Raw genomic sequence first — 13,532 nt, 5'->3', positions numbered from 1 at the left:
CTCCCTTTGATAAGGAAATCAGTTGTTTCATCTCTCTAATGAAAAGTTAGTGAATTCCACTTTCCAGACTTCATGTACTCCAACAGTAACATGTTATTTATGTTGAAAACCCCTCATCTGAATTTTATGCTGGTTCTGCGAAGCTAGTTTTCACAAAAACTAAGATGAGGCTTCACTTCTTTCACATTTGATGTTTTCCAGGAATTATGTTTATATCCTGGATTATACATTCTTTAAAACAAGGTCTCTGACTGTATCTGACAAATGCCTAGCACAGCCAGACAAAGTGCCTAACGTTACAGAATCTGAGCATATTGTATCACATCCTGCCTGCAATTTAAATGCTAGCATATGACTCAAACACAATAACATCTGATAATAGCCAAGTGCAAGGAAAAAAATTAAGCCTTTTTCATTGAAGTCCAGGAAAATGCAACAGTGGGAAAAAGTCTTGGTGCCCTTCCTCACATTATCTGCCCTTCCCGGAGCAGGCTGGTTCACTAACAGGGCAAACGCAAGCCACACAGGGTATGTACCAGAGGAGTTACTGGACTTACAGCTTGATTTTAGAGGCACAGAAAAGGTTGCCGGAAGACACTGAGAAAGGATTGTGCTGATAGCAAGGGCAGTCACTGTTAATTTCCGCTGCAAATGTGACAAGAGGGTAGCAAAGCGCCTACCCCAAGTGCAGATTAGAATCTCCTTAGCTAGAGACGCAGCTACGGAGACCGGACGAGATGACTGAAAGCGGGATGTGCTTCTGTTTCAGCCCACTCCTCCTCAGTGGTGTCCACTCCGATGAGGACACTCCACAGGCCACTGTCTCTAACATCAACCCTCCCTGGAGATAAAAAGAGCACCAGGTGACCATAGAATCATCGAATGGTCTGGGTTGGAAGGGACCCCAAGGATCACAGAGTTCCAACCCCCCGCCACAGGCAGGGCCACCAACCTCCAGGCCTGAACCTACACAAAGTTGCCCAGGGCCCCATCCAACCTGGCCTTGAACACCTCCAGGGACGGGGCATCCACCACCTCTCCGGGCAGCCTGTTCCAGCACCTCACCACTCTCTCTGTAAAAAATTCCCCCAAATATCCAATTTAAACCTTTCTTCCTGTAGCTTTAATCCATTCCCCCTTGTCCTGCCATTATCTACCCTGTTAAAAAGTTGATTCCATGCCTGACTCCTGCCCGCCCGCAGTCACAGCTGCTGCAGGAAGAGTCAGCAAACAAGCAAAGCACCTTAATGGACCACGTTCAACTTTCACTCTTCAGTCTCCATCCCACAATTTGCCGCCTCCTTCTGTAACCACAAACCCAAGGGCTCAGAACACAGTCCAGCACCAATGCAGGCCTAAGCCACGGGGCCGGGGCTCGCGTTATGACACAGGGTCTCGGTTAATAACAAACCCACAGCAGCTTTACTGGGGCCCTTGGGTGGGCCCTCAAGAAAGGAAGACCTCTTTTCCTTATCCTTTCATGTTTTTAATGCTAACAGCAAATTTCTTTCCCTTTTACAAGTACAGCATGCGTGGTACCACTGGTGCCTCAAAGTGACTGTCTGCTCTTTATTCCCAAGCATGTGGATTTATACATTTGCCGATTTTTAAATTTCAGAGTTAAGAGTCAGTAATATGCTTTTTAGTTTTTACAGGACAATAAAATTGCTTGCCAGAAGTTTCTGACTTAAAATTCCACAGGGCAGATTGATGTAGGCCTCTTGATCCCTCTTACCACATTTTTGCCAAGTTAGAGTATAAAATAGCTGTTCTACTAATTGCACCCAGGGATTTGCATCCAAAGCCCAGATAGACTACTAAAGCCAACTCTGTTTTCCCTTTGATCTTGTGTATTCTGTTGCTTGAAAGAATACAGACAGGTGATGGAAAATGCTGGAGCTATTGCAAATACAACTACTCAAAGACCAATTAACACCAAAAAAACCAAAATGAAGGAGAAGCCAAAAATGGCACTAAACCCCCAACAGCTGGTGGCCATCAAGGCCATTTTCCCAGGGAGCAGAAGACTGTTACTAATAAGATACAAATACAAAATTTACTGAGACCAACTGCAACCACTGATAACATATATTGAGAAGTGCTTCATGTCTCCTATTTTCTGCAGAGCAACAGCAAAGCTGGACAGTAACCTTATCTTTTATTGTGGAAAAATAAAGAGTGGGAACTGAAACACAGACCCACTGAAAAATTAACACCAGGAGCTGATACTCTTTAATATCTTTACTGATGATCTGGATGAGGGAATTAAGCGCACCCTCAGTAAGTTTGCAGATGACACTAAGTTGGGGGAAAGTGTCGATCTGCCAGAGGGTAGAAAGGCCCTCCCAAGGGACCTGGATGAGCTGGATCAATGGGCAGAAGCCAATGTGATGAAGTTCAAAATGGCTAAGTGCCAAGTCCTGCACTTTGGTCCTAACAACCCCCAGGAAACACTACAGGTTTCAGGCAGGGTGGCTGGAAAGCTGCACAGAGGAGAAGGACCTGGGGGTGTTGGTTGATACCTGCCTGAACATGAGCCAGCAGTGTGCCCAGGTGGCCAGGGGCACGCTGCTTGTATGAGGAACAGCGTAGCCAGCAGGACCAGGGAGGTGATCATCCCCCTGTACTCAGCTCTGATGAGGCTGCACCTCAAGTCCTGTGTTCAGGTTTGGGCCCCTCACTACAAGACAGACATCGAGGCCCCGGAACGTGTCCAGAGAAGGGCAACCAGGCTGGGGAAGGGTCTGTAGCACAAGTCTGATGAGGAGCGGCTGGGGGAACTGGGACTGTTTAGTCTGGAGAAGAGGAGGCTGAGGGGAGACCTTGTTGCTCTCTACAGCTACCTGAAAGGAGGTTGTGGTAAGCTGGGGGTCAGCCTCTTCTCACAGATAACTAGTGATAGGACAAGAGGGAATAGCTGCAAGTTGCCCCAGGGGAGCTTCAGGTTAGAAATGAGGAGAAATTTCTCAGAAAGAGTGGTTGGGCATTGGAACGGGTTGCCCAGGGACGTGGTGGGGTCACCATTCCTCAGGGTGTTCAAGGAAAGATTGGATGAGGTACTTAGGGACACACAAGTAATATAGTGATAGGGGGACAGTAGGGGTAGATGATCCTGGAGGACTTTTCCAACCTTAATGATTCTGTGATTTTACCATACTGCTGTTTCCACCACATTTTAATTCAAGTGATTCTACCCCTTGAAATACATTATTTCTCAGAGCTTAATCAATATTCATTAGGAACTGCCCACTGAGAGTCTCTTGCATTTTAAATTGTTTCAATTACTGCAGAACCTGGACACTAGAACCCCCTACAGAAAAGTAAATGAAGTTGTATGTTCTCCCTTTACAACAGCAGAGGTTTTGAGTTGTTTCAATCGCATTACATAAACTTACATTCCTCTACTAACACAAAACATACACTCTTGCCACAAGAGACAAATACTTCTACAGTTTCCAGCCAGTGATTTTAACCTCAAATCCTGAGTAAACAAAGCTCCTCTTCAGAGCTGGGAACACAACTGTGTGCGATAAGAGCTCGCTGCATTACAGTGACAGCACCTACTAGGATCATGGCAAATACAGAACAGACATCTGCCCAGGGCCACCACGGTCTAGAGACAGTACTGTAAGCAAGGTCAGGATCTAAAGTTTGGAGACAGTGAAGAGTCAGGATTTTATATATATATATATATATATATATATATATATATATATGTACTGAGAGGCACAAAAGCTATTGTTATTCAGCAACAAACCATTTGCAGCTCATTCATTAAAGTCAAGAAGGGACGCTAAGAACCAAGAACTGTGCAAAAACATAAGTTATCAGACATTTATTTATTATTTATTACCTGATTTATAATACAGACGAAGCAATAGTGCTAAATAGAACAATTTCTCATTCTGCCAGGGCACTTGTTTTAAATGTGTTTCTTTCAGTGCCTGGGGGATGGTCTTCCAGAAGACGGCTGGGGCTGCCTGAATTTGGAGAGAACCGCAACGTAATCAGCAAAGGTATAAATGTTATAGTCATGGTGCTGAAGGTTCTTGTAGGTAGAGTTATCGAATTCTTCTGGAGCAGGCTCAGCAGCTGCTGTGGTCTCTGTGAAAACAAACAGTAACTGGTGACTATCAGGATGCCACACCAAAGGCAGTATTCCTAATTACCAAGCCAGCCCTCATTCGCTGTTATATCCCTCATCCAGTCAACGCTAAAAAACAGTCAGCAACTCCAGCAAAGGTTAAGTGTACAGAGTTCTGCTGGTCCCTCATCTGGTCCTAAAGCAGCACATTAGTATGAAGCCGGGGGACACACGCAGGAATCAGTGCAAGTTATCTATCACAGCACAGGTTTTCACATCCAAACTACCACCTAACGCTGGGGGAGGATAGGACAGAACAGCTCATTTAGCTTTTGAGGACATATGTCTGCATTTCCCGGCTTTTCCATAGTTGCCGTGGTTTTCACTCCAGCCAGAACGGTAGGTGACATTCTTCACAAGCCAGGAGAGACAAAGCAGCAGTGCAAATGATGTATCATCACGTCAGACCAGAAGATACAGCAAACAGAACTACTTTACAGACTGATTTTTTTTTTTTTCCCATGGGGAGAAGTGATGGAATTACAGAGATCTCCACAGTTTAAGTGTGGTTACACCAAACAGCAATGCATCAAAAGCTTTTGATGTGAATTTCCTTTCTTCTAAATATAATCTTCTAAACTTTGTATCAGCTCTTCCCAAAAGAATAACCCGATGACGACAGTCAGAACTCCCTTCCTCACATTAAAGCCAACATTAATTCTTACACTTCTAGAATACTATGCAAATTTACACAGTACCATTTACATCAAAGGTTCCTGTTACAGGCTGATTTTACAGCCAAGGAAATCGCAAGAAATTAACCTTTACTCCCAATACTTATTCTTGTATACCCAGAGTTTTAACAACAGGAAAGACATAAACATAATTTAGTGAAAAGCCTCACCATATGAATTTGTACGTTGTGGTTTAGGTTAGATGATATTAACCTTTTTTTTAAAAAAATACAACCATCTACAAGAAAAATACAAGAACTCGAGCAACCAAACACCAGAATTTCCCTTTAATTATGGCATAATTGTTGCAAGATAATGCTTCCAGTGTAAGACCATGTATCTGTAACATTTAGCAAGACTTGCTTATAAAGCGCCGTGGAGTGAGCATGGTTTCAGCAAAACACCACACACAACCTGTGAGAGGAAATATCCCTGTGCCTACTGCTCAGCTCCTACTGTGACAGCTCACAGGAGACAACACTACAGATATAAAAGCCAGATGATGCAGTCTTTCTTGCAAATAGCCCCAAGAACAGGCAAGCGTAGGCAAGTGTACATTCAACCTGCAAAAAGACAGTTGTTCCACATTAAGTGACAGATGCTCAGGATGAAAAGCAGATGGAGGCTCATTTTTCCTGCCCAAATACACTGTACTTGGCTTCTCGAAGGAAAAATTTATCTCCAAGTTCATCCTCCCCATGCTTCAGATTCCATCTCCGCAATCTCTCTCTTAAAGAGCAAGCAATTCACAGGGTGTTCTTCTGAAATGAATCAGAGGCATATTTCTGAGTTCCCATGCTACTATTTTGCTACTTACTTAGCAGTTAAAGTCAGCGGTTTCTGCTGCCTGCTGAGCACTCCTGCTCTACAGAGCGGGTGACATCACCTCAGCATCCAGTTTGTAATGGGAAAAATCGGGTCTGCATCTTCAGCGCGCCCGCTGCACCGTTTGCAGATGAACAAGAGAACACAGGAGCAGGACAGAAGCACAGAGCACAGGAGGCACCATCACTGACTGTGAGCATTAAACACAGAAGAGCAGGAGTAGCTCTCAGGGGCGGCCTCAAAAGGGAGGGAGGGAAAAGGAGATAGGCCTGGAGATAATGTGTAGCTACGTATCACTCCTGGCTACCCCCTGGCACCCAAAGCCGTCTCACCACCAGGACAGGGGGGTGAACTTGCCCACACTGACGCCCACCTCTACGACAGCCACTGCAGCAGAGTCCTCTAGCAGGGGTGCCACCCCTACCCAACAAACTCCCCTGCTGTCACAGCATTACCACCTCCACAGGGCAAGAGGCGCTCAACAGCTGAAGTGCTGTTTTCAACAAAGCCCGGTCCTACCAAAAAAGGGGTTGAAAGGGTTTTGCTGGTGTAGCCATGACAATGCCGTGCCTGAGGCACAGCGGTACCATTACTCCATCGACACAGATCTGCAGGAAGATTTGTCACAGAGTATTAACTGTGCTCTGGGTGTACAGCATCAGATCATGGGAGGCTGTTTCATACATCTTGGATGTGTCATAATCTTCACCTGGAATCATTAGCACAGTTTAAGACCAAGCCTTCCCTCTCACACGTGAAGTTAACTGAACTCATTTTTCACATCTTCATACCAGCTTCAACATGGGAAAAAATGTAACACTTGAGCATCCAGAACTCCACTGGGGATGGATGAACAGGGAGAAAAGCAGCATCCGTAGATAACTACAAATAGCCTTTCCCAAACCTGGGGGATTTTTGTCTGTTTGGTTTTTGTTTCTTTTTTAAAAGCTTCTGCAAATAGTGCTACATTTTAGCATTTCAGCTGTGGCCAGGGAAGAAGGTAATCTTCACTTCCAGCTCTTAAAACTGATCAAAACATGAGCCAACTAGTCCCTTAAAAGACAAGGCAGATCTTTTACTGGGCACTGTATCCTGTAAAGGACGTACAGAAGCAGTTACTTGTAACAGCTTTAAGTATTTCTAACTTCAAAGTCAAAGAAAGGTTGATGTTGGCAGACACTTTCAGAGGTTGCCAACCCAAATGCTCAAGCAGGGTTAGCTACAGCAGGCTGCCCAGGACCATGCCCAGACAGCTTCTGAAGGTCTCCAAGGCTGGAGACATCACCACCTTTCTGGGAACTCCGTGCCACCAGTGCTCTATCAAAAGTGTTTTGTGATGTTCAGGCAAAACCCCACTTGTCCTGCCATTGAGCACCACTGGAAAGTCTCACCTCTGCCGCCTTCTCCAGGCTGAACAGTCCCATCCCTCTCAGCCTTTCACCCCAGGAGAGATGCTCCAGTCCCTTCATTATCCCAGTGGTCCTTCACTGGACTCTCTCCAATAGTTTCACATCTCTCTTGTGCCAAGAACTGAACCCAGTACCCCAGCTACACCTCACCAGGGAAGGACCACCTTGCAACACTCCTCCTACTACAGCCCAGGTTATCGCTGCTGGTCTTTGCCGCAAGGGCACACTGCTGTCTTGGCGTTCAGCCTGCTGTCCACCTGGACCTCCAGGGTCTTTTCTGCAGACACACCACTCAAAGGACAGTATCTCAGCTTCTTGACAGTTGCATCTCTTTTACCTCCACGTAGGCAAATCCTTTAATTCAAAGCAGCAACCAGAAGTGGGGGTTGGGGAGGGGTGGGCGGGTAAGGATGTGCATGCGTCTTAAGAACGGTATGCTGCCTAAGTTGAACGGTAAGAAGGTAAGCTGGCACAGCAGAGGGGCATTTGCCACAGAATGGTATCAGCAGGGAAGATAATAGGACTGGTCATAAATGAGAAAGTTAAGTGAGACAGCGAAGTACAGCTATGGAGATGATTATATGGTGCACAATGCTCTCTCCTAAAACGTTATCACTGTCTCATCCCGAACTCACTACAAAAAATAGGCTATAAGATCAACTCTGTTACTGCAACATGACTTGCTTACAACTTATCAATCTCAGAATCAAAACCTGTTTCTAAAATTATGCTCTGATTTCTTGAAGTCTATTGAAATCTTAAAAACCGCAAGATTTAAAAGAAAAGACTGCAGGATTTGAGCAAAAATCAGATGGCATCAAATTTGGCTGAGGAGAAAGGCAGCTACGAAATCCTTCCGAGAAGAGAGAAGAGGGAAAACAATTTTTGTCATATAAAACTCATGATTTTGCTCACAGTGGAAACAATCTTGTTTTCATTTTATATGTAGCTGGTCTATGAAACTATAAATACAGTGAAATGAAGACCGCTTCCTTTCACACCACAACTGGAAACTGCATTACTGAGCATTACTGAGTTCTCATAACAACAGCAATGAATAGGAATTTATCTTCCAGAAAGTCACTGCTACATGCTTAGCTTCAGCATAAAGATCAGTGAATCATGAACAGAGAAGACTTAGAAACCCTTAAAAAGAACCTTAAACCCTAGCCCAGATGAATCAATACAGTTCAAACAATTTAAAGGTGTACCCTCTATTGTGCTTCTTTCTCCAGCCTGGACTCCTGCTTCCTGAATAGTCTCATTTGCTGTAGTGCCCATCACCACCACTGTGCTTTCAGAAGTCTCTTCTAGTTTAGGAGCAGTTGCCTCTTCTGCTTCTGACTCCTGTGCCTGCTTCACCTTTTTTTCTTCTCCGCTGGATACCAGTTTTTCCTTTTTGCCTTCCCGAGGCCCCGATGAAGCTTTCAGCTGAAGAGCTGCTACTTGGGTTCCAATGGATTTTTCCTCCAAATAATCAGATCTATGAGGGACATCACTCAGGTCTTGCCTTTCAACCATGTGGGGTTTTAAGACCAGCTTCTGACGATCTGCTTCTTTTGGAGCTGTTTTTACCTTGGGGTCCCTTGCTTTGGATTTTGGTGTTTCTTGCTTGACTGATGCTTTAGGAAATGCAGCCTGCTTGACAGATGACACATCAGTTTCTTTTTTGTGTGACTTCTTAGCTACATATTCCTTGTGGGATTTCTGGGGCACGCTTTCTTTTGCCAGCATTGATGCTTTTACTGCTATGTTCTCAGCAAAGATGGAATCTTGTCTAGGAAACTCAACTTTGGTTTTAACGGCAACTTGTGAACCTTCAGTTTCTTCTTCAGAATCTGAGCTAGAATCTGAATCTGAGCTGGATGAAGATGAAGTTTCTTCCTCATCCAATTCTTTCCTCAAGCCTCCTTCCGTTGCAGATGTAATGCTTTCCTCCTCAAGGGCAGAGACGACCACTCGCTGAGGAAATGCAACCACAGTTTTTCTTGACATGAACATCCTCATGTCTTCAGCAGGTTTCGAAGCTTCCTCGGGGTTAGTGCTAGGTATGCTCTCACCTTTGTTTGCAGATGCTAAGAGAGAGCTAGAGGACAACATTTTAGGGAATTCAACTGGTGCCTTGATGGCTAGCAGCTTGGTGCTTCCCTGTGGTGCCACTACATCTAGGAAACGGCATAAAGAGGATTATCATCATCATATCCAACACTGCTGTTAATTAGCGATCTTAGTTATACAATTTTAACTTTCTGAGATAATCTGGTACAAAAACCCCCAAATTGAAAGAAGTTATTATACTAAATACAGGCCTTATCAAGCAGAAAGTTCTAAGACATTTTACATTAAAGAAGCCAGAGTTCTAGTTAGCACTGAACAGTTTTTGCTGCTGCAATGAAGAAACTCAAGAGACAAATGCCTTTTGTTCCTCGCTTTGCCAAACTCCTTGCAAGAGCTGTTTTTTTTCTGTGCTTCAATTCTACATCACTGGAAATGGTTTACAGACACCTCCCCATCTCAGATGAATGTGAAGATGGTTTGTTAGCCAAGCTCTTCAAACAAGTTGCTACAGAGATAGTCTTTATCTACAAACAAGCTAGCAAAGCAGAAGACACAGCGAATGGACACAGCAATAGTCAGTCTCTTGCAGTAGTTCTCTTTAAAGGAGCGAGGAAGGATGACTCGCAAGAGACAAAGTAGCGGAGCAAGAGATACCCAAGGGCACTGATGGACGTATTCCTTGTTCATGTGTGCACATGACCTACCAATCCAATTGTGTCTGACAGAGCTTAACATGATTTCCCCAAGGCCTTATGTCCAATCTTCACTATCTCCACTTCCTCTTTTTTGTTTTGGACCTCTTTGTGAAAAGAGTTTTAGAAGATCTAATAATGCTTGACATTTGCCTACCTTGATTTCCTCTCCCTCATACTTTCGTTAAGCTAAATTCTTCAGACAAGGAGCCATCAGTTGAAGAGAATCCAGCAACTTTCAGGCCCTTTCAGAGACTTACCAAATGCCCCTGGGACAGCTGTGCCAACAATACTCTCAAGAGGCTGCTTAACAGCAAACACTGTCACGGTTACAGAAAACAGGAGGACAAAGAGGACTAGGAGCACATTGAGAAGATACACCACCATTGAAACTTGGTACAGGAAACCCAACTCCACTAGAAGTTGTACCACTTCCAACCAGCAGTGTAAATTCAGCAGATTTCCAGTCTGTTCTGCAGATTTATCTGCACAGTTTGGAAACCCACATCTACTTTCCAAGACTATCAACTAGATACAGTTTTCCCCCTTACTACTATCTTACAGTAATACCTTGTGAGATCCAAGGAGTTCTGAACAGTAGCAAGTCTTTAGTAACATCCAAATGAAAACATCACAGGAGAGACAGACACATCAAGTTAAAAGCAAAGCATTTAAGAAAAAAATAAATTACAGAGCTTTTAACAGAAGTGCAAATGAAAAGAAGTATCAGTTTACTGTACAGGTAACATTTGAACAGTTTCAGACACATACTTGTCTCTGTTAGATGGAAGATGCAGGGAGGGACAGCAGGGGCAAGAAGGAGGATGGGAAGCCGCCTTTGAAAGAAGCCTGCTGCCCTGTACAGACTGACGCAGCCGAAGAGCAGCCTGTAGAAACTAATATGTGAGGAAACATCACTCAAGGTGGAAGAGTTATTCAAAGAAGTGCACAGGAAGGTCAAACTCGCATGAGAATGACTATAAAGGGATGACAGACGAGTGAAAGCTGAGCCAAAGTTGAAGAAGTATTAATGCTAAGGCAGCCTAAAAACCCAAAAGGGCAGGTTACATTCAACTTGATCATTCAAAGTAGGTGCTACTGAAAAGATACTTTAAACAGTAATATTTGGATATGGGGAACAGATACACACTTCAGCTTTTAATCAAAGACTCATACAACTAGTAATGACACTTTAATTAGGGTACTTCACACTTCCTACCATCTCATCTGTATTTGCATCGCCCTACCAAAAGAACAATACATTCCCAGGTGCATTCTTACTGATGCTTGTAACATCAGTATCGTTGTTGGAATGTGTTTAAAACATGTTCACACTCAAAAAGGTGGTCTGCAGAAATCACAGGCCTATTCCCCATCACTGACTTCATAAGTAAATGTCACCAATTTATCAAAGCAAAGAAAATTCGCACACCCTGTTCCAGCTAGAATCTGAAAAAGCCAGCTGCATCCTTCACACCTTAACTAACCTTAACCAGCTGCAGGGGAAGCAGCTGCCTGAAAGAGGTGGCCTAAGCGATCTCATGACACCTTCTGAACTCAAAGCTGCAGGAAAATCAATCTAGAAACTGATGCTAAAATACATCCCAAACACTCTTACCCCCTGATAACATTAAGTGATTTGGTTTTTAATCAAGCTTGTGTCAATATATGCAGCAAAGGCTTTCTTAAACAACCAAGCTTTTATTTGCCTTAGCATTGAAGAAGCTAACATTAGAAACCAGAAGTCTGCATTCATCTACTATTTCAGTGATCTTTTCAACAGCTGTCAGTAAGTCTGACTACTCCTACACATGGTCCCATGGATCTTTGCCGCTTAAGCACCTGGATCTCTCATTTGGGACTGGAATCCTACTCAGTGAATCAGGGAGCCTCTATTTAGAAACTGCATTTCCAACAAGGTAGCCCTCTTTAAAATTTCATTTCATGTTTTGACTTTGGCCAAGGACAGAAGGGATTCAAATACTTCTGAAAGTCAAATGCAGGGGTGGCAGCAGCATCCAAAACCCGGCCACTGTCTAGCCTGGCTTGCAAACCTACGGGGTGAGAAGCCTCGTAACTAATTTTAACACAAAAGGGCCATGGCAGTTTCCTGCAGCTTCTTCCTCTTCTGCTTTGCAGAATCACAGAACATTAGGAGTTGGAAGGGACCTTGGCAGATCATCTAGTCCAACCCCCCTGCCAGAGCAGGGTCACCTAGGCTAAAATCACACAGGAACACATCCAGGTGAGTTCTGAATGTCTCCAGAGGAGACCCCACAACCTCTCTGTGCAGTCTGTAACCAAAGCAGAAATTCAGATCTTTCCAGTCTTTCTTTCTGTAAAACAGGATGCTTTCTGACCCTCATAATCCAAACATTTCAAAAGAAGTTCTAAACCAGATTTTGCACTTCATCAAAAAAAGAAAAAAACTTGCTACACTCATTTCCACCAAATTTCAGGCAATGCACAAAGCTTTTTATTAGGACAAACTTCATGGTAACTTTCCTCCAGTCTGGTCAAGCATCACAGCAGCTACCGTAGTAACATGAAGGTAAACAGGAAGGAAGCATCAAGCTCATAGTATGGCCTATAAACATAACCTAACCATAGCCATTCCTACCAGGCTTTAGTTTTCTTACTGTGCAGTACACAGCTTGAACAGAAGTCCCTGTTTACACAGTGATGTTTCACTTTCTTGGCTTACTGCTGTTCAAAGGCACAGCCATGAGCATTTTTAAGCTCTTCTTGCCTTCGTGACAACCGAAGGGCCCTGAACTGGGCGATCCCCAGTCCAACAGGCAGATAAGCTTTTATGGTCTGGGCAGCAGCACAGGGTGCAAAAGGCTCCTGAGGCAGGCAGGCAGGCAGGCAGGGTGGCTGTAGGGTAAGGCCGTTAGCTACCTTGCTAGTTAATCGCCAGAAAAGGAGACTCTCCTACAAGCCGCTGTAGCGTCATTTAGTTTTCCCCTTCGCACCCGTCCAGCACAAAACAAGCAACTTACTCGCGGGCGGCGTCCCGGAGCCCGCCGGCCTGGTGCAGAGCGCCGCGGAGGGGGCCGCTCCTCGGAATCCCGGGGCCTCCAGCCGCAACACCTGCGAGACACCGGGTCAAATAACCGAGCGAAGCGGGACAATCACGGTCTCCTCGGCTCAAGAGGCGCGGAGCTGAAGCACCCGCCCCCCTCCCTCCCTCCCCGGGCCCGCTGCGCAGGTACTGGCCGTCTCGCTTCAGGCGACCGGCAACTACGCAACGGGCCCAGGGCAAGGAAGGTGACCGGGCGGGTACCCGCCAACGAGGCGAACCGAGCAACCGCACCGGGGAAGGGGCTGCCCGAGCGGCACCTCCCTGCCCCTCGCCTCCCACCTGCCACCCTGTCCCTTACCTTACGGGTCACCGCCCGGCCGCAGCCCAGAAGCGAAGGAGCGGCCATCTTGCCCCGAGCTCGGACGCTGGGGCGGCGCGGGGCACTCCCCGCGGGCGGGGCCTTAGCGAAAAGGCTCCGCCCCGCCCGGCAGCGGCCCCCCGGGGACGGGCAGTGACACGGGACAGGCGAGTGTCAGGCTTCTCAGCGGGACAGCGCTCCGGACTCGGGGAGCGGGTCCCCGCCGGAGCCGGGGCCTGTGTGTCTGTGTCTGTTCCCGAGCACCCGCCGCGATCCGCCCCGGGACTGACGCTCCTCCACGGGGTCACTTCCACGACCTCGCCCACCGCGCAGGCGTGGCGCAACCC

General features: G+C 45.8%; 1 protein-coding gene across 1 annotated transcript; it reads right to left on the bottom strand.

The window, feature by feature from the left end:
* Positions 1-3,820: 3,820 nt before the first annotated feature.
* Positions 3,821-13,476, bottom strand: NDUFV3 (NADH:ubiquinone oxidoreductase subunit V3). Its single transcript, XM_084272876.1, has 3 exons — positions 13,186-13,476; positions 12,805-12,895; positions 3,821-4,104 (listed from the first exon to the last, which is right to left on the bottom strand). The coding sequence occupies exons 1-3, from the start codon at positions 13,231-13,233 to the stop codon at positions 3,938-3,940; spliced, it is 306 nt and encodes a 101-aa protein (XP_084129002.1). The 5' UTR covers positions 13,234-13,476; the 3' UTR covers positions 3,821-3,937.
* Positions 13,477-13,532: the final 56 nt, after the last annotated feature.

This window comes from Gallinula chloropus (assembly GCF_964237585.1).
Source record: "Gallinula chloropus genome assembly, chromosome: 1".
Taxonomy (NCBI): domain Eukaryota; kingdom Metazoa; phylum Chordata; class Aves; order Gruiformes; family Rallidae; genus Gallinula; species Gallinula chloropus.
The sequence above is the reverse complement of the archived record's forward strand: the minus strand, read 5'-3'. Positions and strand labels throughout refer to the sequence as shown.

Coding starts and splice junctions, on each gene's coding strand:
- NDUFV3 (XM_084272876.1), bottom strand. CDS start 13,233: ATGGCCGCTCCTTCGCTTCTGGGCTGCGGCCGGGCGGTGACCCGTAAG. Junction 12,896..13,185: donor GCCGGGCGGTGACCCGTAAG/GTAAGGGACAGG, acceptor GGTGTCTCGCAG/GTGTTGCGGCTGGAGGCCCC. Junction 4,105..12,804: donor CTCCGGGACGCCGCCCGCGA/GTAAGTTGCTTG, acceptor TTGTTTTCACAG/AGACCACAGCAGCTGCTGAG.